Source organism: Chiloscyllium punctatum, chromosome 9 (assembly GCF_047496795.1).
Source record: "Chiloscyllium punctatum isolate Juve2018m chromosome 9, sChiPun1.3, whole genome shotgun sequence".
Classification (NCBI taxonomy): Eukaryota; Metazoa; Chordata; class Chondrichthyes; order Orectolobiformes; family Hemiscylliidae; genus Chiloscyllium; species Chiloscyllium punctatum.
The window spans coordinates 37,891,306-37,916,922 of record NC_092747.1 but is presented as its reverse complement, the minus strand read 5'-3'; the positions used below and the strand labels follow the sequence as shown (position 1 = coordinate 37,916,922).

General features: G+C 39.5%; 1 protein-coding gene across 1 annotated transcript; it reads left to right on the top strand.

Moving 5' to 3' along the window:
- The first annotated feature begins 3,853 nt into the window (after positions 1-3,853).
- On the top strand, positions 3,854-19,709 carry tex26 (testis expressed 26). The gene is made up of 8 exons (XM_072576606.1): positions 3,854-4,005; positions 4,130-4,298; positions 6,351-6,435; positions 7,969-8,131; positions 9,817-9,973; positions 13,823-13,999; positions 16,816-16,977; positions 19,451-19,709. The coding sequence occupies exons 1-8, from the start codon at positions 3,949-3,951 to the stop codon at positions 19,507-19,509; spliced, it is 1,029 nt and encodes a 342-aa protein (XP_072432707.1). The 5' UTR covers positions 3,854-3,948; the 3' UTR covers positions 19,510-19,709.
- Positions 19,710-25,617: the final 5,908 nt, after the last annotated feature.

The window sequence follows — 25,617 nt, the reverse complement described above, 5'->3', positions numbered from 1 at the left end:
GCAGAATGAAACAGCAGAGGGAAGAGAAGTCTTTTGGATATAACTCCATGTGTTAGTAAGTTTTACTGCCAATTTGCTTTTTGCCAACAAATTTAAGTTTCACTTGTTCCTCTCAGTCTCTGTCACCATCTTCATTCACTTAACCTGGCCATACAAAGGAAACACCATCTTCATTCACTTAACCTGAGCACCTCTCACTAATTGAAGATTCTAAGATTCCTCATGCTTCTTATGTACCTCAGAACTTACTCTAATAACCAATACCCTTAAACTCCTCCAGTTTTTCTGGACTATTCAATCTTTCCAATTCTCCCAAGCTGCCATCATGTTCTCCCACAAATACCCAAAGACCCCTCTTATTTTACTCAGAACACAAGACTGCTCTAGGTTCCAAACTCTAACAATTTCTACTAGACCCCAAAGCCATCTATCAATGTTCCAGGGCTAAAGGTCAGTCTCCTATATACTTCTTCCATAAATGTGATCTGGAATATATTCTCTACTATAGTCCTGCTAACGACCACCATATGTACTGTTAATGTCTGTGACACACTGGACTTCAATAAGAGATAAAATTAGCAATGGGGTTAAATGAATAATTAATAAGTAAGACCACTTGTTTATAATTTCCACACAAATATCAATGTAATCATGGAACTTAATCCTAAAAATACCTAAAGTTCCCCCGATATTGTGCATTACAAACAATTTGACATAATTAACAACAATAAATCAGTAGCTAGATAATACATTGCGTTTTATGTAGGTTAAGGCAACATATCCAATGATTTACTAACTAACATCATGGGAGATCCTGTTAGTTATATGAAAATGTTGTTTGGCTCAACTGCTGTCTTTCAACCTGTTAGTTCAGTGCTACTTTTTGAGTTGAATGCAACTGAACACCTTTCAGTCACTCATTCACCCATAATGGCTGCTGCATATCTGATCCTGGTAACCACATCACTATTTCTGCGGCCACTAGTTTTGAATGCTGTCATTGGTCTGTCAGAACATGTAATTGAAAGTCTTCTTTGTCATTAGTGTGTGGTATCCATTTGTCTCTAGTCATCATAGGACACTGGCTAAATGACATTGCTGAGCAGATTCAAATCATTCCTCTTTGGTCTAAAAATGTATATTGCTTTATGGAGTGAGTATGTTCAACACATTGCCACTTATGATAAATTGTAGCGAGACAAATTATAATAATTAAACAAATGAGCACCATTTACTGCAGAAACAAACACTAAAGTGGTTATCATGATCCAATGAGCATGAGTCAATATGAACCCAAGCCAGGAAACCTTTTTAGTCACTTTTTTTTATGAAGTACTAATTGCAGCGCCAAATAAATCCTATTCTTGTAAACAAGATTCAGTGTGGGGCAGGTATGTGCAAGTCAGGGAAAGAGGTAATGGAATTGCAAGACACTTACATTGCATAATTTTCTTATGCTCCTTTAATGTGGTAATACTACGGACAGGTTCTTAATTATGAAACACTGGAGAAAAGGTCCCAGCTTGAGGAGTGGCTGGCAATGAATATTAAGATAAATGCAGGGCAGTATTATCCAACCAGCCCATTCCTTGCTGTAAATACAGATCATAAACCAATGTCAAGTACAAAATGCATTATTATTGCATTTGTTAATAATTTGTTGATGTAGGACTTGTAAATAACTTGTAAATAAAGGACTAAAATCTGATTTTATGCTTTAAACCAACTTTAGTCAAGTGTCACCTTGTTGTGAGGGGAAGGTGTGGAGTTGTTTGAACTTGGCGAATAGCTCAAGGAAGATTAATTGTGAAAAGGGTGTGGTGGGAGTTTGGGGCTGGAGTCCTGGAGGCAGAGAATAGGGAATGAATTGTAGAAAGACTAGTATCTGTAAAAGCATGGTAACAGGTCATACTTTTGCTATATTTCTCACACTCTTTCAAGCTCCATCTATCTGTCACTCCCTCCAAACACACCATCTCACAGCTTTTCCCTCTGCTCTTTCCCTTCACTTCATTTGTTGTCTGTCTTAATTTCTCTCTTGTTTGCTTTACTCCCCATTTTTCTCTTTTTATTTTTAGCTTCTCTCTATCAGTTTTCACCAACCCCTTTTCGCAACATTTTCTCTCTATTGTTTCCTATTTGACATTTCCAAAGGTGGGAGGGATTGCTCAGGCAATATACCAGTGCATCAGGGAGTAGGTAGCATGAGGAAGACAATTACTCAAATGCAATCTGAGTAGTTTTGGGAAAAATACAGAGTGGAGATAATCGCCATCACAGGCTGCTCTTGAGGATGTGGTGCATCAATCACAATGCCCCTTATTGATGTCCTTGCATTGTCTTGAGGACACACTACTAACTCTGAGAATATCTAATATGATAACAGTTTAATGGGGAATTTCACCAGTGCATGTAGAACGTCAACAAAGGAGTCAGCATTCTGATAAAATTAGCTCTTAAAATATTGCAGAATAATTTGAAATGCACTTGAGCCACTATAGATATGATTGAGCAGAAAGCACAATGTTCACATATCGCTCATGTCTGACATACAATTTAGTATCTCCCTTTTCTAACTGTTGTTTTACCCCATTTGGAATATGGCGTACACTTCTGATTGCCATATTATAAAAGGGATATCGAGAAGCTGGACAAGAAATAAAAAAAATCAATGATATTATCAGACCCGTGAGGCTATACCTGTCAGAGAAGAACAAATAGGTTCTGTTTGCTTTCTCTTGAAAAGAGAAGGTTGTTGGTGAATTTATGGACTCTTTGAAAATTCTGAAAACCTTTGCTGGTGTGGATACAGAAGAAGGAATGTTACTGTTTATGGGGAAGAGCAAACTTAAAGGACATCAGTGGAAAATAGTGACCAAGAAATCAAATAGTGAATTCACAACAAACATTTTCACCCACAGAGCAATAACAATATGAAATTCATCATTCCCTGGCAATTTTATTCTATTCATTCATGGGACTTGGGTATCAGTGGCTTTGCCAGCATTTATTGCCTAGCTCAAATTGCCCTTGAACTGCCGGGCTTGCTAGAACACTTTAAGTTAAAGTGGATAGTATCCATGCATTTAAGGAACATTAGATAAGCAAATGCAGGAGAAAGGAATATATGGCTAGGCTGATAGAGTTAGTTAGCAAAGTTGGGAGGTGGCCTGCGCAACATATAGACAGTGGCATAGACTGTTTGTACTGAATGTCCTGTTTTTATGCTGGATATTCAATGTATGAGTATGTCTGCCACAGTACTTTGATATTCAAGGGGAAGTCACAGTAGTTGCAAACTGGATAGCATGTTTTTATCTGTGGAGAGCATCTCCTTTTGAAAAGTCAGTCCCCATTCAATTACAAATCTACACAAGTTAGCTTCTGATGAGATGATTGGCTCAGGTGCTGAAATAACATAGGCATTTCCAAAATTTTCTAATTATTCAATACTTTTGTGTTGATCATTGTTGCGTATATTTTGCCAACAAGTGTATTGTCTATTACATGCATTCCTTTTCTGATTGTGGGTCAAGTTGACAGTAGACTAAAGCGGCAGAATTTAGTATAATTGCCTAATGAAATACAGAGGCCTCAAGCTGAAGATCTGTGACTTGGGATATCTTTAAATGTGGCTTGTACCAAAATGAGTGATTTTAAGTACAAATCAGTGAGATGTGATGGGCCTGTACGATACATCAGTATTGTATTCCAAGCAGATACAATGCCATTCTGAAGCTGCAGAAGACTAAAGCTTTAAATCCACCATTTGAAATGTAATCTTCATACTTCCTTTTGTCAGCTGTTTGTTTACTCTACACTAGGCAACCACACTGTGCCTCTTGGCAACAGAAGCACAACTTCTTCCGGCTGCTAATCAAAAGCTCAAACAGATTAATTTCTACGCAGTAAACTAGAGGTGACGACACTATTAAGTTATTGAATGACATGGATCTGATTCTAACATCAAATGTGAAGAAACTACCTGACCCCAATGCTGTCCAGGTAAACTCAGAATCTAAGTGATTATACGTTTTAGCTGTTCCTGAAAGAACACCTCTAATTAGGTTTTGTAAATGTGATTTTCCTCACCCATTTTAATACTGCTATTCAAACTCCCTTTCCCTAGCATTCACGATACTGTCGAGAAGTGAAGAATGATCACAGAAAAGCAAAGAAAAACAAAGAGCCAGCCATTCCTCAGAAGGTTACCAAGATACCAAAGAAAGTTAAAGAGTGTAAAAAGTGTGGAAAAAGAAAAGCAGACCACAGAAAATACGGATCTGATCTTTGCCGAGGTAAGTGGAATAAATGAGGTAAAACTGTTCTTTATGCTGTAGCCAGTCATCATTGCGAACCTGCTATGCAGCAATAACTTTGAAAATGAACTGCAAGTGAAAAGTATTTCAAAGATGGCAGCCATGGGATTTACAAGCTTTCGAGAAGTCAAAAACAGACTCAGATGAGTCCACTGTGGTAAGTGATATACGCTTGCATGTTCTACTTTTTGGGTGACTGACTGCCCTGTATTTAAAAGGCTTATCTCTTATTTTGATTATTTGCCCTGTGTCCCTTTTGTCTCTTTTTCTAGACCTGTCTGTGGGAGACTAATGCTGGGAGTGCGAGTATGTTCGCATGACGATAATGACGCTGTGATTCAATATGTTGTAACCTTATATTGATTTCTGAGATGCCTCCACATCCCCTTCACCTATTATGGTTTCAAACTACCCCTTCCCATGCTCCTTCATGTTGAATCCACACTCCTGAGCTCTCACACTTACCATCCCCTCTACCCCTGTTCTCATAGTAACCAGTACCTCCCAAATCCCCTGCTAACAGTAACCAGTACCGCTCCCCATGTTCTCACAGTCCCTGGCATCTTCTCACCCCCTACCTTTCACAGTCATTAGCATCTTCACCCAACCGCCAAGTCCAGTTGTAACATCTCTTGTTTGATTTCACAGGGGTCGGTTACTCTGTATGATCTGGATGCCAGATTAGGACAGGCACCAAAAAATGTATCCAGAAATGATATTTGGACGAGGCATTAAAGACCCAATGTTCATTTGAAAACCCCTTTGTAAACTCCTGTAGTCAGTACTGAATAGAACCAACTGAATTAAGAGAAGCAGGTGGCTAACCAGCTGTCCTTGATCTGCAAGCTCTATTGAAAAGATGGTTCTATCAAGAAAACATACCTGGAATTTCGAGCCTGGAGGAGCAAGCTTCTGGCCACATTTCACATATCAAACACTGTATTCCTCCCACTTTCACCTTTATCCCTTCAATTAGATTAGATTAGTTACTGTGTGGAAACAGGCCCTTCGGCCCAACAAGTCCACACCGACCCACAGAAGCGCAACCCACCCAGACTCATTCCCCTACATTTACCCTTCCACCTAACACTATGGGCAAGTTAGCATGGCCAATTCACCTAACCTGCACATTTTTGGACTGTGGGAGGAAACTGGAGCACCCGGAGGAAACCCACGCAGACACGGGGAGAATGTGCAAACTCCACACAGTCAGTTGTTTCCGTCCTTTTCATATAATTATTTGTGTCCATTTCTGGAACAATGCCTCTGTCCTTATCCCAAATACAAGCTCCCTTCTTTCTCAGTTGCTGCCTTATACTGTCAAGGATCACAAACACCCTCCCACTTAAACATAATGTCCTCCCATTTCGATAATACCAAACCCCCTCCCCTGCCCCTGAACATTATATTCCTCCCTGTTCTGATCAATATCCTTCTCTTTCTTATTACTGTCATCCCCTATCTCTCAATCTCACTATGCCCTTCTTTCATCCGTCAGTCACTATCCTCTTCTCTCCCTCACCATCTCCTTCTTCTGAATTTAATAGTCGCAGGAGAAGGCCCAGCATCTGAATAACGTTTCTGAGTAATAATTGCCGACCTTCCTAGCATTACCCACATCTGAAGACCAAATGGAGGAGTAAGGGGCTAAGAAGATTATTTCGAAGCAGAATATTTTCATTGGAATGGTTAAGTCAGAGACCAGTGGAATTTTTAAGGGAAGAGTAGGTAATTAATTGAAATGGATGGAAATGTAAGGGAATGGGAGAGAGATGATTTTACATTGCAGCTGGAAAATTAAGGCACAAACATATTTAGGTGAATAACATTCTATTTTAATGCAAATATTTCTGGCTCTGTGTCTATAAAAATCTGTCCTGAACTGAGGATCCCAGAATAAGACAAATTCAATTTGATAGGTACCCAATAACTATATTTGTGGATCTTTCTTTACATTTTCTTCTCCAATAATCTTTTGTATTTTACACTGAAAAAATGTTCACCATGAACTCAGGTTATCTGCCTTTCTAGGGAGGTCTCCAGACTTTGATCCATATCAAACAACATTCCAGCGTGAATTTGTCTATCGACCAATTCCTTTGCCTGAAGCTATCCGGTGAGTCTGAATAAAATAAAGGAGTGATTTAAGCTATTATAGCTCCAAAATGTCTGGTGAGGTTAGTTAATGACTGAAACCAACAGTGAGTAGACTTACCTTATTAAACAAAGCGCAGCACTGAGGCACAAGGTGTTAATAATCATATGTTGAAAATCTTGATCAAAGAGAAATATTTTAAGGAGTATTTTAAAGTAGGAATGTGAGTTAAGGAGCTATGGATGTGTAGGGAGTATATTCCAGAGCTAGAGTCCAAGCAACTGAAGGCATAGTCATTAATGGTGAAGTATTTAACATCAGGATCCACAAGAGGCCAGAATTAAAGGAACTCAGATATCACAGATAATTTGTGGGGTTGGAGGAGTTTATAGAGAAGGATGAGGCCATGGAGGGATTTGAAATCAATGAAAATTTTAAGATCAAGCTATGTTTTGACCAAGAGCCAATGCAGATCAATGAACATGATCAATGAGCAGTAGGGGTAATCAAGGAATAGGATTGAGTGCATTACGACATGGGCAGCAGCATTCTGATTGATCTGTTGTTTGTTTAGATATATAGAATATAAGAGACGTGTGTTGAATCACTCAAGCTAGAGGTAATGACAGCATGAAAGGAGGTTTCAACTGTAGCTGAACAGAGGCAGGCAAAGTCAGCCATATTTCAAAAGTGGGAATAGACAATCTTAGCAATGGCACAAATATGTGATCAGAGACCTTCTCAGGGGCAAACATCACACCATATTGTGAACAAATCAACTTAATCTCAGATCATTCCAAGGGAGAGAGATGGAGTTTATAGTTAGGATTGGAGTTTGAAGTGGGAATGAAAACTGTCGCTTCAATCTTCACAATATTTAATTGGCAAACTACTTTGCTCATCCAGTACTGGTTGCCAGGTAAGAAGTCTGATAACTTAGCAATAAATCAATGCATTAACGCGTTTGTTAAACAATTTCTTTCAATTGTCTGATTTGAGCATGTCATTTAAATTTTATTTGCTGAAGAGTCTTTCCTGGTGTACTCTACTCTACCCAGACTAACAAACAAAGTTTGCTGTTCTTGTCCATCTTGCTCATACTTAAATGTCATAGCATCCTCATCCAGTGAGAAATTCCATTTGTACAAACTGCTATTAGTTTCATGCAAACAATTCATTTAGTCTAATGTAATATGTTTGCCAAAAAACATTCACAGAAGCAGTTTCTGAGAATATTAAGTTAAACGTTCGAGAATCTTTTCCATCGTCAGGCAAATTTCTTTCTGACTATTCACAATGCACAAAATACGAAGACTTTTACCTAAAAGTCAGCAGGTGGAAAAAGGTCCATGATCGGGGAACAAGATTGTATACATTGTGGCATGGGCTGCAGTGTTCTAAATGATCTCCAGTTTGTTTAGAGGTGTGGAATATGAAATACCAGCCATCAGTATATTAACCATGATGGCTATTCTAAGTTTTGGAGATCTGACTCCAGTCCTTTCAGTGTGCGTGGTATTTACTAGTTCCTCTTTTGTCTGTTCCCATCTCCAGTCCAGGATCATCAAATGGGTTTACTTTCCCATTTCAACTCCATGAACCTATTGGTGACACTGTATACAGTAATAATTATTCCTGGAAACATGGATTAAACCAACAGCCCATACGACATGGAACATCATCAGGAAGCAAAAAAGAAACTATTCCACAATGTCCAGTAAGTAATGTTGATAGATACTGCTCATGACAAACTTTACAAATATTTTGTGGAGCAAAAAGAGGCCATTTGACTCATTGTGCCTGCACGGCTCTTTAAATGATCACCATCACCTACTTTATCCTCATACATTATTTTATCCACATAATGTCCAAGGCCCTCTTGAATGCTTCAATTGAACCTGCCTCCACCACATTTCCAGAATATGCATTCCACTCTATACTCAATGAGTGAAAAAGTTTTTCTCATATCACTCTTGCTTCTTTTGCAAAGCTCTCAAAATCTATGCCCTCTTATTCTTGTTCCATGTACTGGTGGGAATAGCTTCTCCCTATCTACTCCACCCAGTGTGCTCATGATTTAGAAAACCCCTGTCAGATTTCCTTTTAGCCTTCTTCTCTCCAGTCCTGCTTCTTCAACCCATCCTCATAAGTGAAGTTTGTCATCCTTGGAATCATTCTTTTAAACCACTTCTGCACACTCTGCAATATGTTCACATCCTTCCAATAATGTGGAAACTACAATTGTACACAATCCTTCAGCTGAGGTCCAACTGTCTTACACAAGTTTATCATCACCTCCATGCTTTTGTATATGTCACCAATAAAGGCAGAGGAAATTGTGTGCTTTATTGCTCTTTCCAGCTGTCTTGCACATATACATCAAGGATTGCTGCACCTTTACCCTCCCTCCTTAGAATTGAACCCTACATTTAAATAGTCTTTCAATGTTTTTTACAATCTGAACACACCACTTCACACTCTCTGCTTCGAAATTCATCTGTCACCTATCCAGCACGCCATCACCTTTTTATTGAATTCTATACTGTCCTCCTCACAGTTTACAATTCTTTCAAGTCTCATGTCATCTATAAGTTTTGAAATTGTCCCCTGCACACCAAGATCCAAATCATTAATACATATCAGGACAAATAAGGGTCCCAGTACTGACCACTGGGGAATTCTGCTCCATGGCTTCCTCCAGCCCAAAACATATCCATTAACCATTACTCTCTGTTTCTCTTCACACAGCCAATTTTGTTCCCTTTTTGCTACTGACCTTTTACTCCATGACTCTAACTTACCTCACCAGTCTGTTGTGTGACACTGTAGTGCCTTCAGAAAGTCTACGTACATCACATCAACAGCCTCACCCTCATTGAGCCTTTCTGTTACCCCTTCAAAAAGCTCCTGCAAATTAATCAAGCACAAATTCTCATCTGAAATCCATATAACTCTACCTAAACAATCCAACTTTTTCATGTAACTACTAATTCAGTGCCAAATAACTGTCTGTAGAAGCTTCACCACCAATGAAGTTAAATGGATTGGTCTATAATTGCTGAGTTTATATTCACAATCTTTCTTGAACGCGAGGTTTGCAAATTTCCAGTTTTCAGGCACCTCCCCTATGTTTAGGAAACACTGAAAGTTAATGGCTGTATTCTTTCAATTTCCCTTCTCATTTCTTTCAAAATCCTTGGATGTTTCTTATCTGGTCCCAATGCCTTGTCAACTTGAAGCACCAATGGTCATGGCAACACTTATTTCCTATCACTTTTGCATCCTCTGTCACCATGGCCTGGGTAGCATCTGGCTCTTTGGTAAAGACTTTGTAGGTATTTTACATGTTGACATAACCACGTTATGCTGTACTCTCATTTTTGATAAATTGTTCTGTTACAGTGTTCGTTGCTATTTAAACTACTCATGAAGGATCCAGAGACCTTTGATAGAGTAAAAGCATATTTTGTGAAATCATTGTCTTCTGAAGATATGGCCAGGTTAAATGCATGTCAATATGATACAATATATAGGCAAGATTACCTGGGAATCCAACAAGGTAGGAGCTCATTAAACACGGATAATTACGCTATTCAAGTTTATAGATGAATTGAAAAGATATAAGACACCCTTTTCTGATATGCCACGTTTCATTAGACCAATATATAATTAATGGAAGCTAGATCTTGAACATAAAGTTCTAACTTGATGTGAACTGTGAGAAATGTCACAAGGAGCAGCAGATGGAGGCTATTTTAATAGGACAACATTTGGCAGTGCCAAATGAGGAGTAGAGTAATTGTAAACTGAACTGATTAGTGACAAGACTAACATTGGGTATGACTTATATTTTAGTCGTATTCACAAATACAAGTACCAACAGTTATTCAGGCCGATTAGCTCATCCATGAGCAGAATATTATTCCCTCTACATCATATAACTTTCTGAGTGATTTCAGACTTTTTAGTAATGATGATTGATTCAGTGATTCTGCTGGGTGACAAGGTTGTGAGACCCAAGGATCATGTGGGTGTACAGCAGGGAGGAGAGAGGAAAGGTAAAATTCCTCATTAACCTTTTCGATCTCTTCACTGTGTCCCCATGATATCAGAAAATCATCCATTCAGCACAGGATTTCAATGATAGTTCTTTTGGTAGTGTTTTGGGATGTCTGTTCATCTGATTGCAGTGTTGTAGTATTGGGGAAAGGTGGGTGAAATGGCCTTATCTGCCAGGTTACATTGAGTATGTATCAACTGCAACCAAGAATCTCGTCCACATCAGCGATTTGATACATGTCTCCGCTTCCCTCTTTTCAAGAAATGAGCATTCCTCAACAGTAATGAAAAATTACATCTAACATTTTTACATCCACAATTTTCAGGGCTGTGTATGTTAGGTGCATTAGTCAGGGGCAAAATGTGGGATAATAGGATAGGGGAATGGGTCTTTGTGGGTTACTCTTCAGAGGGTCGGTGTGGACTTGTTGGGCCAAAGGGCCTGTTTCCACGTTGCACGGATTCGAAAAGAACTCTCACACTGTTAACTAAGCATGACTTGGAGATGGCGGTGTTGGACTGGGGTGTACAAAGTTAAAAACCACACAACACCAGGTTATAGTCCAACAGGTTTAATTGGAAGCACACTAGCTTTTGGAGCAATTGAGCCCTCCACTACCACCTGATGAAGGAGAGTCACTCCGAAAGCTAGTGTGCTTCCAATTAAACCTGTTGGACTATAACCTGGTGTTGTGTGATTTTTAACACTGTTAACTAAGCCTTCCATAAAGAGATGCATCTGACAGCAATGCTCATCAGCCCATGGTAATATAGCTCAGAGTGACTCGTGCTCAGTTCTTGTGTCAACAAAGACCTGTATGTACACTGAGCCCTTCCCTCCACAATGTTGTATGGCACTACTACCATGCTGAATGGGCTAGATTCAGAGCAGACTTATCAACCCGTGCTGGGCATCCATGAGGTACTGTGGTGCATCAGCAACAGAAAAAGCCTTTCTATGATGTGCAATATCATGACATATCCTCCACTGTGCCATTACAATCAAGCTGAGGAATTAACCTTGGTTCAATGAAGAATGCAGGAAGGCACCGTGGGAGTAGCACAAGGCATGCCTAAAATAAGATGTCAAGCACTTAAACTAACTGAGCTCCTTGTATCAAACAGTGGAAGCAGCATGCGACAGAGAGCTAATTACTCCACAGCCAAGAGGTCAGCTTGGAGCTCTGCAGTTCTGCCACATCTAGTTGTGATTTTCTTTTAATTCATTCATGGGATGTAAGCTTTGCTGACTAGGTCAGCGTTTATTACCTATACCTATTGTCCTATGAAGGCGGAGGTGAGTAATCATTTTGAACTGCTGCAGTCATTGGTGTATGAAGCCATCAGGAAGGGAGTTTCAGAATTTTGAACCACTGACATGAAAGAGCAACAACACAGTCTGACTGGTATAAACTTTAGAGAGGAATTTGACAGTGTTCGCATGCATCTATTTCCCTTGTCCTTTTAGGTGGTAGAGGTCATGGATTTGGAAGGTGAGTTAGAGACACCTTGGTGAATTATTGCAGTGCATCTTGTAATTGGTACAGAGTGCTGCAACTGTGCATCAATGGTAAATGTATGGTGATGAGTAGGGTACCAATTACATGGGCTGCTTTCTTTCTAATGGAGAACTTCTTGAATATTATTTGAACTGTATTCATCCAGGCAAGTGTAGAGTATTCCATCTCACCCCTAATATATACCTTGTTATTGGTGCGCTGGGTAAGCAGGAGGAGAGTTACTTGTCATAGAAGTTTGAGCCTTTGATGTGCTGTTGCATTTATGTGCTTAATCCAGTTCAGTTTCTGGTCAATGATAACCCCCAGGATGTTGATAGTTTAGGAATCAGTGATCCTAACACTATTGAATGCCAATTTGCAACTAGGTCGTTCTGCTATAATGCATGCTTCATTAGCGCGAATGGGCTATAATGCGATTGATGAACTGCAGACGTTGTTTGGATAACTCAAACTTTCAACTGAATGGGTATAGTGATGTTTTATCAGCGATCTTCTACAGCTTGATTTTCTATAGCGCAAGGTTGCGGAGGAACTGTCGCATTATAGCAGAACGACCTGACCCTCAACCAGAAGTGCTCAGTGAATATTCCAGCTCAACCTTCTCCTGAAGTCTCCAGGATCATAAATGCCATTTGATCCACACCATATGATATCGAGAAATGACTGAAGACACCATGTACTGCAAACGTCTGCATCTTCCAAGCAGTAATACTGAAGACTTGTATTCCAGAACTAGCCATGACTCGAGCCAAGCTGTTCCAGTACACTGACATCGACCTGACAATGCAGAAAATTATCCAGGTATGTCCATAAAAAAACAGGTTAAATCCAACCCAGCCCAATCAGCTTACACTTGATCATCAGTAAAGTCATGGACAGTGTCATTGTCAGTGCTATCAAGTGGTACTCATTCAGCAATCTCCTGCTCAATGATGCTCAGTTTGTGTTCCACCAGGCCCACTCAGCTCCTGCCATTTTATAACATTGAAACGAAAACCACTCAACTCCTGGAAATGAGACCAGAGTGTTCGTCCTTGACATCAAGGGTGCATTTGACAATGTGGCATTAATGACCCCCATCAAAATGAAGTCAATAGATTCAAGGAGAATTACTCAGAGTACCTAGCATGAAGAAGATGGCAGTGCTTGTTGGAGGCTAATCTTCTGAGTCCCAAGACACCTCTGCAGAAGTTCTTCAGCGTAATATCCTATTTTTAACTGTCGAGCTCCTTAATCAAACACCTTCCTCCATCATAAAGTTAAAAATGAGGATGTTTGCTGATTACTGCAGTGTTTGGTACCATTTGCAACTCCTCAGATCCTGACATAATCGGTTTCTACATGCAGCATGATCCAGATATCATTTGCACTTGGGTTGATAAGTGAGAGGTAACATTCACACCACTTAATAACTGGGCAATGACCATGTCGGAGAGGACAGCATTTAATAATCTCCTCATGTAACTCAATAGCATTACTATCACTGGTTTTCTCACTGTGAACATCAGTAATTACTTGGATCTGAAGGAAGTTGATAATGCTGTGGAATCAACAATAACAGGAGGGCTGTCATTCAAATATTAATTAAAGCAGTGATCTATCACAACATCACTGCAACAAAGTTAATTGTACTGTCAAGAGTAATGAAACATTCTTGTGAAAAGTGACAACAATGAAGAGAGAATTTGTTGGGGGGTTAGGAGTGGTGGTAATGGGAGGGGCTTCCAAAGTGTGAGTGTAGAAAATGTTAAACTTATATCCAAAGATACTGAAGCAGTGAATAAGTGTAGTGCTTTTCCATTTCATTTGTGTCAAATTCTTTATTCAAGCATGCAAGATGAAGTGTCCCCCCTGTCTGCCCATAATACGCAAACCAGGTCAGCCAAAACTGCCTGTCACAGATAACAAACATCACTCGAGAAAACGAGATCAAAAACCTGAGCTCGCTGTCTGCACCACTCGCTATGGCAGCAATAAACACTGGAAAGTTGCAGCAAAAGGTGTAGGTGAGAATGATTAATTACTCTTGTTGATTGTGTCACTCTATTTACTGTACCATCATGGTTGAGCAGTCTGTTATTAGGTTCTCTATGGCACCTTCCTCTCATTCATTGATTTTTTTTCCCCAAAAAAGCCAGAGGCTGAAATGCCAATGGAAAGACATTGCTTAAAGCTTGGAGTTCATGCAGCAACTAAACCTTCCACCTTCAGGCTTGACTTAGTAGCCAAACTCTCTGGTTTCAGGCTTGACTTAGAGATCATAGTCTTGCTTCTGAATCAGAAGGTCTTGAGATCCAATTCTATCCCATTGACTTGAGCACGGGGCCCAGATTAACACTTTAATGCAATACGAAACGACTGCTATGCCTGATTTCAGATGAGATGTTAAACAAAAGCCCAGTCTGCCCTCTGTGAAGACAATTCAAGCATGCAAGATGAAGTGTCCCCCCTGTCTGCCCATAATACGCAAGCCCCCTGTCAGACAATATCTAATCCTTAGTTAACTATAATCTAGTCAATATCTCATTGCTATTTTTGAAAGCTGGTGTCTCTTAGGCAGTCCCTTAGGTTCAAGGATGCCTTGCTTCCAATCTGGAGGCTGATAAATCTACTGTGCGATCTATTTGGTGGGTGATGCATGAAGCATAGGGTAGACAGTTTGTTTAAATCTTTCTCTCTCTGACGTCTAGACTTTGCCTCTGTGTGTTTTCAATGAAGTCTCTGTGTTCAGCGCCTTCCCACATCTCGACTCCATTTAGCCTCTACCATTTGGAGCCCTTACTGAATGAGATAATAAATCGCATAAGGAAATATTTAGCTTGCTGTCCTCAGTTATGTGATGACATCTCTACAATCCCTTTTCAAATGATTACACAGTCAAGGTGGTGCCAGTTTTCAGGTGGTGACTGTTACCACGATGGCCTTGCTGATGAAACAAAGTGTTGGTTCTGACAAATTCATATTCTAGAAATTTCACTAGAAATCTCAAAGGTGAAACAGTTTGTCAGCTCCTGGAATTCAGATTAGGGATTGCTTAAATTTGGTGTAAAATCTCATCATGGCTTCATGTTTAGGAGCAACCATGCTGGTAGCATGTCAATGTCTTCTTTTATCCGTTTATGAGATTGGGGTGTCACTAGCTGGATCAGCTTTTGTTGCCCATCGTGAATTGCACTGACAAAGTACTGAACTGCCTTCTTGAGCCATTGCAGTCCATAAGGATTGGGTGGTGGAAAAGTGGTGGAGGTGCATAGATACACCAAGTGTGCTATTATGAAAGGAGCTCCAGAATTCTAACCAATGGTGAAAGAACATCAATATATTTCTAAGACAGGATAATGTGAGGCTTGAAATAGCACTTTTGAAGGTGGTGCTCTTCCCATGTATTTATTCTCCTTGTTCTTTTAGATAATAGAAATCTCCAGTTTGGAAGGAGCCATTAAAGGATCCTAGCTGAGTTACTACAATGCATCTTGAGATGATACACAAGGTTACTACTGTGTGTCGGTGGTGATGGGAGTAAATGTTTGTGGATTGGGTGCAAACAAACGTACCACTTTGTCCTGGATGATGTTGAATTTCTTGAATGTTATTGGAGCTGTACTCATTCAGGCAAAAGGAGTGATATCCATCACAATCCTGACTTATGCCTTGTAGATGGTGATGGCAGGAGGTGAGCTACTCACTGCAGGATTTCTAGCCTCTGTCCTGCTCTTATAGTCATAATATGTATATAGTTAGTCCAGATAAGTTTCTAGTCAATTGTAATCGCTAGAATGTTGTCAATGTTGTCGATTCTCTCTTGTTGGATATGACTGGCACAAAGATTCCTTGCGACTTATCAGTTCAAGCCTGGATGTTGTCCAGATCCTGTTGCACATTGACCCTATAACAAATTCCAACAAGCCACCAAATCTATATTACATAGGGATCAGATTGTAATATGAAACCATTGTTATGAGATAAAATAATTTCTCTCTTGCATTGTTAAAGAGGGCAAAGTGTGAGATCTAGGGGTCTTAGTAAGAGAATGAAGTCACAAGACTCTACAGTTTTGAACAAACACCAATAAGCTTGATTTTATAATGTTAGAACGGTAACTATAATACATGTACAACTTGTTGGCTAAAACCCAGAATTAATATGTGGACTATATTGGTAGCACTTGCTGTCTTGTTCCTTTTGTTGGCCTTTTCTCTTGGCCTTTCATTTAGGGCAGCAAAATTGATGTCATGGCCTAACCTCCTGAGTTCTGATGGATATACAATGTTCAGGCCTGTCACTGTTGGGAATGTTCAGGAACTCCTGATGTTCCAGGTCCTAATTTTCTTGAGTGAAGAGGATGTGTGCAATTTACTTTTAACACTGGATAGTGTTACACAAACCATCACATGGTCTCGACAAAGTGGGTATTGATCCAAAGGCAAATCCAAGACTGTCGAAGGCCGGACTGTTGAATTCTGTGAGCGTAAATAGCTGTTACTTTTGTACAGTACAATTGCGACTACTGTTCAATAGTACTTTATTGACTGTGAATGTTGGAGGATATCCTGTGTTCATGAAAGCTAATATATAAGTCTAAATTCTCCTTCATGTACATCTACCATAAGCACCACAACTAACCTTTGTGATTCTCCAGATAAGATGACAAGTAACCTGTTACATTTCCTCGGGGTTCAAAGCAATATGACTATACTAAGATAGAATTAAGCTGATATTTCTTTAACAAATGTTCCTATCAATAGGATCAGTAATATAGAAATCCTATGATTTTCCATCTCAAAGTGTGTTTCAAATTCTTCCATTTTTAAATTAATAATAGTGCCCAATCTGACTCAAGCACACATCAAAAACCAAGAATTTGGGAAGCAACCAACTACATATGAAAGAGAATATGGAAACATTAATATGGATTTTGCTAAAATATTGAAGTCCCTGGAACCTAAAGCAATCCAAAGCTATCTGTCATCGCTTCCAAATAAAGGTATGGCTTTGTTAATTTCTGTGAAAACATTATCAAATTTTATTTCTGTCAATGTTTAGCTGAAGACTAATCACAACAAAATCCAATTCCACAACAATTATGGATATCTGCACTACAAGAAATAAAAATGAGAAACTCAGGTAGTGTATCAGTTATTGCATCCTGCAGTCTACACTTGGACAAACTGTAGCCTCAATAAGAAGAACAAATGTCTGACAATTTTACACCCAAAACCTCCCTGCTAAAGATAAATTGATCAGTGGAGGGCAACAAATTAAAAAAAAAACAAATGTATGATGATGGTCCATAAAATCCACAAGCCATCTCGGATTCATCATTCCATCAATGATGTCAAGATGTAAAAACACCCATGAAGGGAAGGATCACATTGTGGCCTATCAGACTGTTAATCAACCAGCAGATTCTGCCATCACAAAACACTTTTATCTGAAGGGAAATATGTGAAAAGTTAACAAGTGTTGAGGTTTATCATTTGTTTGTTCATTCTAAAGTATTTTTGAAAACCTGTGGGCTTCTAAAGCTGGTAAGTATAAGTTGTATATAATAAATCCAGTATCAAATGAGAATGAATTGGCCCAGACCCTCTGGTCTCTGAAAAGTTGGAGACCAGACGTATAACGAGAGATACATGTCGGAATCCATCAGAAATCCTTTCATGCTGACTCTGTGGGAAATACCGGGAAATCTAAACTTTTGACAGACAAGTTCCCTGCTTCCTGAGAAACTCAAAAAATGTCTCTGACTTTGAATTAAAATCAAAATTACCCAAAATCTCCTACCTTGACAGTTACCCAGGAAATATTTAATGTAAAGTTCTTTGTCCAGCTTCTGGGTACCGATACAACTAAGCCCCTGACTGCCTCTTTGACATCCCTCAGACTATCCTCTTTGACCCCACAATCCAACCCAATTTCTCTGACTTCATGACTTCCCACAACCATATTCTTGATTCTCCCACTACATTTCACCTAACCAGCTTCCAAACTGACAATCCTTCCTGACTTGATAACACACTTCGCCTACTTTACTCATGTGTCACCCTGACCACCTACACAAATGACTCCCTACCTAGCTACTATCCTTTCCATCAGAAATACAGAGCCTGTTCATCGTTGGAACCAATAAGAGCAGAGTGGCATTGCTGCCCTTTCAAAGATTCACATCAGTATTTTCCAGTTTGTAGTCTCTTGATTAAGATAAACCTAATTTGCAATAAGATAATTAGCTTTGCTGAAGTAATGTGCTGTATATATTGGTAGAAATTTGTGATTTTGTTTTAAAGCCTTTGATTCTGTTGTGTCACTGTATTTGGGTGTGGACACATATATGTGTTCTCAGCAGCTAAAATGAAATCAGACAGCATCCTTCAAAGTGTCTGGAAAATTTTCTGTGTTGATTACAATGCATTATATGAGAGTAGTTCAATGGCATTCCCTAGAATGTTGTTCCCATATTTCTGCTCTTGGAAAATCACAATGTACCATGGCTCAGGTTAGCAGCACAATGGAGTTAATCATTGAATTTGTGTGAACTCCCACATTGGAGTGAATGCTTCAATGTGTTATTGCACTGCCTCTCTTTGATGCTAACCTTGAATACTTTTGACGATATTATTCTGTTCCTCCCAGTTTTCTCCCTTCCCTTTTGGAAAATGATTCATCAAGCTCCCTCTATATCCTCAATACTGGAGATGAGTTTATTTAATTGTGAGGTCACCAGAGCTGAACATGATTCTGTCCTTGCCTGACATCAATGTATCCCAGTGTGGATTGGTGTTGCCAACTGGGAAAGGGAACTGTGAAGCATATTTTCTTCTCCTAGCCTGAATGGGCCAATTGCTGTGACCCACTGCCATCCTTTCTGATATTGACCAACTCAACACAGATCAGGGACCTTCCTCATCTATAAAATTCAGTATTACCTTACATAATATGCTTGTTTATTGTACTTTGTGGGAGGCAATGACACTGTCATTATTTTTCATGAGTTAGTTAACTAAATTATTACTTTACATTGTCTTGGCATTGTTTGATTATTCCAGTTGGCTTAAAAAAAAGACCAAACTGCACATTTGATTTTTTTAAGACCACTTTTCATTAAGGCCCACAACCCCTGAGGATTGATTTCCCCAACAGTTACTTTCCCAGAGAACATACCTATCAATAAATAAGATTATTTTTGTTTGCTTCCCTTTCCCTGGATACATGTCAATGAAAGACCGGAATTGAGGCCCAAAGACTCATGAACAAAGAGGCAAGGCCTTAACAAAGAATTAAGTAAGTGGGTTGTCGTGAGTTGTTTTGAACACCACTGTCCAGTTTTGACAAATGGGCTGATTCTGCCAGAGACGGTTTAAGCAGAATGTAACTTTAAATGTAAGCACACAAAGCACTCAGCAATCTTGTTTTTAGGAAGCGAATTACAAGGTCCTTGCTTTGTATTTTATTTCCAGACCAGGAAGTGTTGCTGCAATTTTTAGATACTGTAGCTGTCAGGAGCGAGACAAAATGAAGATGGCTTTCAAGTTTCTGAGCCAACGCAGTGGCTGAAGGTGATTACCTCAATGAGAAAAACCTTCAAGAAAACGATATCAGAAAACAAGCACAACAGACAGAATAGTGAAATATCACAGCGAAATTATCCAAAGACCTGTTATTTGTAATTTGTTAAGAATTTGATTCTCTGATTGTTGAAAATAAATGAGTTGATCTTTGAAGGAAAATACTACATACTTTTGCAAAGTATTCATTTCAGTTTTTATCTTCTGTTAATATACACTCAGTAAGAGCTTCGTAATGGAATGATTTTTCTGTCAGTTTCACCAATGAGCTTTCCTTTTTTGAGACTTTGAGGAAACTTTAAGGCAAGTTCTTTAACTCTTCTCATAATTTAAACGCAGGAAATATTTTCTGCATTGTGTGAAGCTGATTATTGCACTGCACCAGCATTTCACTGTGTTTTTCTATTTCTGTACCTATAAAACAAGCTAACCAAGTAGTTTCAGTTGGTGTCCAAAGGCTATTTTCCATATTGGGTTGGGAGAATGTTTCCATATATTTCCCAGAATGTAATTCACTTTGATTACAGTTTATTTATTAAATCTTGGCATGCAACCCTATAACAAGCATGATTTATTTCTTATAAGATTTGCCTATTTAAATTAGCCATGAACAAGACAAAGGTTTTGTTTTGAAAGCCTCATTCATCATATAAGCACATCACTTTTCCAACACAGCATCTGAGTTAATCAGGAATAGGAGTAAATGCAATGCAAAATTATTTATACTCTTAATCTTCTCCAACATATTTGAGTTCAATATTTGATTGGAATGACCTGGTAACTTTCTTTCTTCACAAATGCTGCCAAACCTGCCTAATATTTCCAGAAATTTTTACTTTTATTTCCAATTTCCAGCATATGCAGTACAATTTAAATTTAAATAAGATCTTACAGTCGTAGAGATGTACAGTATGGAAACAGTCCCTCCGGTCCAACTCATTCATGCTGAACAGACATCCCAACCTAATCTAGTCCCATTTGCCAGCACCTGGCCCATATCCCTAGAAACCCTTCTTATTCATGTACCCATCCAGATGCCTTTTAAATGTTGCAATTGTACCAGCCTCCACTACTTCCTCTGGCAGCTCATTCCATACATGTAACACCCTCTGCGTGAAAAGGTTACCACTTAGGTCTCTTTTGTATCTTTCTCCTCTCACCCTAAACCTATGACTTCTAGTTCTGGACTCCCCCACACCAGGGAAAAAAACTTTGTCTATTTATCCTATCCATGCCCCTCATGATTTTATAAACCTCTATGAGGACACCGCTCAGCTTCTGACACTTCAGGGAAAACAGCCCAAACTTATTCAGCCTCTCTCCATAGCTCAAATCCTCCAACCCTGGCAACATCCTTGTAGATCTTTTCTGAACCCTTTCAAGTTTCACAACATCTTTCCGATAGGAAGGAGACCAGAATTGTATGCAATATTCCAACAGTGGCCATACTAATGTCCTGTGCAGCTGCAACATGACTTCCCAACTCTGATATTCAATGCTCTGACCAATAAAGAAAAGCATACCAAATGCCTTCTTCACTATCCTATCTACCTGCAACTCTACTTTCAAGGAGCTATGAACCTGCACTCCAAGGTCTCTTTGTTCAGCAACACTCCCTTGGACCTTACCATTAAGTGAATAAGCCCTGCTAAGATTTGCTTTCCCAAAATGCAGCGCCTCACATTTATCTAAATTAAACTCCATCTGTCACTCCTCAGTCCATTGGCCCATCTGATCTAATAGTCAGCGGGAAATTGAGAAACAAATTTGTAAGGAGATTTCAGTTATCTGTAAGAATAATAGGGCGGTTATAGTAGGGGATTTTAACTTTCCAAACATAGACTGGGACTGACATAGTGTTAAGGGTTTAGAGGGAGAGGAATTTGTTAAGTGTGTCCAAGAAAATTGTCTGAGTCAGCATGCGGATGTACCTACCAGAGAAGGTGCAAACTTGACCTACTCTTGAGAAATAAGGCAGGGCAGGAGACTGAGGTATCAGTAGGGAGAGCGCTTTGGGGCCAGTAATTATAATTCTATTAGTTTTAAAATAGTGATGGAAAAGGAGAGACCGAATCTAACAATTGAAGTTCTAAATTGGAGAAAGGCTAATTTTGACGGTATTAGGCGAGAGCTTTCAAAAGTTGACTGGGGGCAGATGTTTGCAGGTAAAGGGATGGCGGAAAATGGAAGCCTTCAGAAATGAGATGACGAGACTCCAAGGACAGTATATTCCTGTTAGGGTGAAAGGAATGGCTAGTAGGTGTAGGGAGTGCTGGATGACTGGAAAAATTGAGGTTGAATTGAATTGAATTAAATTAATATCAGGTATAGACAGGAGAGATCGAGTGAATCCTTAGAAGAGTAGAAAGTCAGTAGGAGTATACTTAAGAGAGAAATCAGGAGGGCAAAAAGGGGACATGAGATAGCTTTGGCAAATAGGATTAAGGAGAATCCAAAAGGTTTTTCAAATACATTAAGGACAAAAGGGTAACTAGGGAGTGAATAAGGCCCCTCAAAGATCAGCAAGGCAGCCTTTGTGTGGAGCCACAGGAGATGGGGGAGATACTAAACAAGTATTTTGCATCTGAATTTGCTGTGGAAAAGGACATTGAAGATATAGAATGTAGGGAAATAGGTAGTGACACCTTGAAAAATGTCCATATTAGAGAGGAGGAAGTGCTGGATGTTTTGAAATGCATAGAAGTGAATAAACCCCCAGGACCTAATCAGGTGTACCCTAGAGCTCTGTGGGAAGCTAGGGAAGTGATTGCTGGGCCCTTTGCTGAGTTATTTTTATCATTGATAGTCATCTTCTTTCATTTATGATCTCTTTTCAAAAAAGTATAGTATTGTGCATCAAGTATTCATCTGATGAGATTATTGAGTTCAAACATGATGTAAGTTTTGAAATGCGTAATCCCTCCAGCAAATTTAAATTCGCTCAAATTTTACTACTTGACTTTTTTATTTCCATAATGATGACAGGTCACATCTTGTGCCATAATCAGAGATCAATACTTTGAAGTCCATTAAAGTACAGCAGAGCAGATAAAGCAAGTCAACCTCTTGTCTGAAGTTATTACCTCTTAGAAGGCTGCAAGTTGTCATACAACTGAGTCAGTGCTGAAGGGTGAAATAATTGCACAATGTTTCCCACCATGGCACGATGCAGCTTTGGAGATTCTGTTCCAGTTGCATGTATAAAAAGCATGAGAAATGAAATAAACTACTCAGTCCCTTGAGTCTTTTGTATTTTCATCAGATTGCGGTTGATCTGTACTTCACCCTCATCTAACATCCATCACTCCATATCGTTTAACACTCTTAGCTAACACAAATCTGTTACTGTCTGAAATGATATGTGTTTGACGGCTGCCAAGAACTGCTTTTGCAGTTTTAACACCCAAGGAAGGAGGACAACAGCGAAGCAGTTGGTACTCAGACTTTACTCTCAAAACTCAAAATCGCTAAAAAAAATATCAACTACAACTGCCTTTACTTTCCTATTTGCACCAGATACACCTTCCACTTATTTCTTGGTAAGCTCTCATTACTGATATAGCTACGAGTGTGTTATGTTTCATTACTTCTTTCAGGATAACAGATAATAAATAATTTGGATGCGAGCATAAGAGGTACAGTTAGTGAGTTTGCAGATGACACCAAAATTGAAGGTGTAGTGGACAGGAAGAGGGTTAGCTCAGATTACAACAGGATCTGGACCAGATGGGCCAATGGGCTGGGAAGTGGCATTTGCGTGTAATTCTGGTCTCCTTCCTGTTGGAAAGATGTTGTGAAACTTGAAAGGGTTCAGAAAAGATTTACAAGGATGTTGCCCGGGTTGGAGGATTTGAGCTATAGGGAGAGGCTGAAAAGGCTTGGGCTGTTTTCCCTGGAGCGTTGGAGGCTGAGAGTTGACCTTATAGAGGTTTACAAAATTATGAGGGGCATTGATAGGATAAATAGACAAAGTCTTTTCCCTGGAGTCGGGAAGTCCAGAACTAGAAGGCATAGGTTTAGGGTGAGAGGGGAAAGATATAAAAGAGACCTAAGGAGCAATTTTTTCACACAGAGGGTGGTATATGTATGGAATGAGCTGCCAGAGGAAGTGGTGGACGTTGGTACAATTGCAACATTTAAGAGGCATTCAGATGGGTATATGAATAGGGAGGGTTTGGAGGGATGTGGGCTGGGTGCTGGCAGGTGGGACTAGATTAGGTTGGGATATCTTGTCAGCATGGACGGGTTGGACCAAAGGGTCTGTTTCCATGCTGCACATCTCTATGACTCTATGACTCTGTAAACCTCACTCTCGCTTGAGAAAAAGTGGCTCAAGGTAAGGTGATGGTCTAGTTGTGTTAGCATTTGACTATTAATCCAGAGATCCAAATGATGCTCTGAGGACCCAGGTTCAAATTCTACCACAGTCAAATTGAATTTGGGGTAGCACAGTGGCTAGCACTGTTGTCTTGCAGCACCAGGGACCTGGGTTCAATTCTAGCCTCAGGTGACTGTCTGTGTGGAGTTTGCACATTCTCCATGTCTGTGTGGGTTTCCTCAGGTGCTCTAGTTTCCTCCCACAGTCGAAAGATGTGCAGTTGAGGTGAATTGGCCATGCTAAATTGCCACAGAGTTCAGGGCAGTGAAGGTTGGGAGTATTAGTCAGGGGGAATTGTAGAGTAATAGGGTAATGAGTCTGGGTGGATACTCTTCAAAGGGTCAATGTGGACTTGCTGGGCTGAAAGGCCTGTTTCCACACTATAGGAATTCTCATTCTAATTCAAAACCTGGAAATTGACTGTCCTTCATTTTTGATCTGGTTACCTTAGTTTAATTGAAATGTGAAAATCGTGTACTAATAAAGGTTTAAAAAAATTGTTGCAATTGACTGTGAAGAGATTAAAACAAGGAGCCATCACCCTTCTTGCCTGGCCATACCAAATTCAGGTGTTCACTTAATTAATTTCTCACAGTAAATGATAGACCTGGAGTGGGGGGAAACAAATTGTTCATACAAGAGCAGTTTTTAAAATAACCCCAAAAAAAGGTTTCTTTGAATCCTGAACATTAATCAAGTTTGATACTATTGCCTGCATCTAGTCTGTTTAATACTGTTAGAATTTTATACATTTCAATAAAACCTCTGTCATCTTTCTGAACTCTAGTGAGTACAGGCCGTGTTAAACTAATCTTTCCTCATACAACCATGACAGTGACGTTCCTCTGCACTCCCTATATAGCAAGTACATTCACTCTTAGGTGTAGAGGTCAAAATTGCACACAACACTCTCCATGTGGTCTTACCAAGGCCCTGTATAACACCAGTAAGATGTACCTACTTCGGAACTTGGATCCTCTCAAATGGCAGCCAATATGTAATTTGTTTCCTAACTGCTTGCTGCACCTGCCTGTCTGCTTTCATTGATTGGACTATAAGGCAACCAAATAGTTTTACTTTTTTAAAAGTTAATTCACAGGATATGCCTTGACCAGCATTTATTGCCCATCTCTCATGACTCAGAGGGCACTTAGGAGACAATGACATATCTGTGGGAATGGAGTCACATGTAGACCAGACCAGAAAGAACAACAGATTTCCTTCCCTGAAGTACACCAGTGAACCAGATGGGTTCTTCTGACCATTGATAGCAGTTTCATGGTCCTCATCCGAATCATAATTACAGATTCTTATTGAATTCCTTTGCAGAACTACATTTCTCAATATATCACGATTTAAATCATACCCTGTCTTTCTGCTTTGCTCACCAAATTGCATAACTTCCGATTTAGCTAAATTATACTGGACCTACTTTGTGTTTGCCCACACACTTGACTTGTTTCGATCACCCTGCAGCTTCCTTGCATCCTCCTCACAATTCACAATCCGACCTAGTTTGTGACTTCAGCAAACAGAGAAATATTGCTTGTGATTCATCATCCATGTAATTTATGTGTGTTGTGAATAGCTGGGGCTCAAGCACTAATCTATGCAGTATACCACTAGTCATCACTTGCTACCTGGAAAAAGACCCATTTACATCCACTCTCTGTTTCCAGTC

Excerpts from the sequence above, each read along its gene's own strand:
- tex26 (XM_072576606.1), top strand. The coding sequence starts at position 3,949 with ATGGATCTGATTCTAACATCAAATGTGAAGAAACTACCTGACCCCAAT. Across the intron at positions 4,299-6,350 it reads CGGATCTGATCTTTGCCGAG|GGAGGTCTCCAGACTTTGAT; the intron begins GTAAGTGGAATA and ends CTGCCTTTCTAG. Across the intron at positions 16,978-19,450 it reads GTCATCGCTTCCAAATAAAG|ACCAGGAAGTGTTGCTGCAA; the intron begins GTATGGCTTTGT and ends TTTTATTTCCAG.